The 2,289-nt window shown below is 31.1% G+C and overlaps 1 protein-coding gene across 1 annotated transcript; it reads right to left on the reverse strand.

Annotated features, from left to right (window-relative positions):
- Positions 1-414: 414 nt before the first annotated feature.
- Positions 415-1,987, reverse strand: LOC113078603 (lectin-like). Its single transcript, XM_026250926.1, has 6 exons — positions 1,953-1,987; positions 1,678-1,753; positions 1,228-1,358; positions 996-1,136; positions 757-871; positions 415-612 (listed from the first exon to the last, which is right to left on the reverse strand). The coding sequence occupies exons 1-6, from the start codon at positions 1,953-1,955 to the stop codon at positions 515-517; spliced, it is 564 nt and encodes a 187-aa protein (XP_026106711.1). The 5' UTR covers positions 1,956-1,987; the 3' UTR covers positions 415-514.
- Positions 1,988-2,289: the final 302 nt, after the last annotated feature.

Raw genomic sequence — 2,289 nt, forward strand, 5'->3', positions numbered from 1 at the left:
AAGTTATTAAGGTTTAAAGTTATTTGTACCTTTTGTTGTAGTGTGTCAGTAGTAGGAAATACCAGTTTACATTTCCTACATTCATTTTGCCATATTTGTAATAATCAGTGAGACTTTTGGATGACAACTTCCAGTGCTCCACACAGAGATCTGGTCTCCTTAATATTTGTAAACTCTTAAAAATGAAGGTTCTTTCTATTTTTATGTTCCTCGAAATTTTTTATTTAGGATCTTTTCACTGAAAGGTTCTTTTGGGAACCAAAAACACCCTTTTGGAACCATTATTTTTATATACATTACTTTACAGACAGTCATAATCAGACAAACAGTAAAAAAAAATAATAATAATCAACTGATAATTTTGATTGCAAACATTCTTTATTAGCATTTTAAAGCTATTTGAAGAATTATTTTGAAGAATTATTTTTTATTTATTTTTATTGTAAGTTTTTTTTGTTGATGCAGAGAATATCGATTTATTCAGAAAGTTTTATGTGTCAGTACACAGATAAAACTATTCCATCTCCTCTTGTTTCAAGATGCCATTTAGTTTGAAGGCACATATGTAGTTTTTCTTGAAATGACAACCGTGGTCATTCCATTTGCCAGTCTCTGAAAATGAGGGACAGTGAAATGAAGAGATTATTCTACCTTCTTACCGAATATTCCTCACAGCCTCACTGATCACTTAGCAAAACATTTACTTAAAAATGAATGTGATTATCCTATAACCCATTAGTGTCTCTCTGTTCTTACCTTTCCAGTTCATCTCCACACATTCCTCTGTGCTGGTGTACATATGGTTGGGTTCACCACGTGTCCAGATTTCATAATCCCAGTAGGATCCATCAAGCCAAAGAAATTGACCAGACTGAAATAATGAGAGAGTTTTTAAAGAAGAAATAAAGAAAGACACACACACAAAAAGTTCTTAGTAATAAACCAGATAATAACATCAAATTTGTAAACACCATCACATCTCAATCTTATTTTACCTTGAAAAGTTCAAAAGCTCCAAGCCAGATGCGCAGGTTATTTGGGTTGAATCTTTTCACAGTGCAGAGCAGCTTATCATTATGCTCTTTTTTATGCACCGACACCAGGTGTGCACCAGGGGCTGTTTTCCTACAGTCGAACTGGATATGAACAAGGAAGAACATTTAATGACTACACATGACACCGATTGTTTTTACATTCCATGGACAAAAAAATAAAAATAAAAAAAACCTCAGCATCAGTAAAGTTGAGAGGTCTGTTGAAGTATTTGACACAGACATTGCCCACTTTGTACCAGTTAGTGAAGCCGTACACATTACACAGTTTAGGCATAGAACATCGCTCAGTGACATTTGTATCGCCTGCAAAAAAAACATAAATGACGGAATCAAATATTTGAATATGTATATAAATATGATACTTGGGTAGTATTACTTGCCTGTATAAAAGATGAACTTTTAATTTATCACTCTGTTTATCTAATAATACTGTCAATGCATACTCAAAGCAAGTCATCTCATCAAATACTTTATAAATCATTTGCACAAACTGGTCACATGCTTTTTGTTAAACAACACCTGGTTTACATTTAATTAATATCAGGGGCTCATTAACAAATGTGTGTTAAGTAATTATGAAAAGTCAACATAAATATATTTTAGTATATATTGTATAAATTACCTCTTTCCATTTTTAAGAAGTCTCCACTCCCAAAAAGGAGAGCCATCAACAGAACGCCAATAGATCCTGATTTGACCTGTCAAAGAAGTGGAATATGATTATTAAGCACAAATTTTATATATATATATATATATATATATATATATATATATATATATATATATATATATATATATATATATATATATATATATATATATATATATATATATATATATATATATATATAGACAGAGAGAGAAAGAGAGAGAGAGAGAGAGGATACAGAGACTTGCCATTGTAATTCACCAGCTTCTGTCTCTTTCCTCACAATAATTTTACATCTCTCTCACCTTATTTTATACCTTTCCATTCGATTTCACAACTCCTCCTCCTCTCTCAGTCTTACCATCTTAAGGGTGAAGAACAGTTTTTTATTCCTCACACAGGAAACCGTTAAACACATCTCGTGACTGAAGCATTTTAACATAAATATATTTAATATACCGGTAATTAATAAAAAAAATATATTTTGTGTGATTTTCTGTTAAAGTTAACACAGATCAACCTATGCATTCAAATTTCAAATAATAAACTAAACAAAATCAAAAAGGAAAGAATGAGAAGAGAGAG

This window comes from Carassius auratus, unplaced genomic scaffold (assembly GCF_003368295.1).
Source record: "Carassius auratus strain Wakin unplaced genomic scaffold, ASM336829v1 scaf_tig00026096, whole genome shotgun sequence".
Lineage (NCBI taxonomy): Eukaryota > Metazoa > Chordata > Actinopteri > Cypriniformes > Cyprinidae > Carassius > Carassius auratus.

Coding starts and splice junctions, on each gene's coding strand:
- LOC113078603 (XM_026250926.1), bottom strand. Junction 1,359..1,677: donor CTTCTTAAAAATGGAAAGAG/GTAATTTATACA, acceptor TTTTTTTTGCAG/GCGATACAAATGTCACTGAG. Junction 872..995: donor GAGCTTTTGAACTTTTCAAG/GTAAAATAAGAT, acceptor TCATTATTTCAG/TCTGGTCAATTTCTTTGGCT.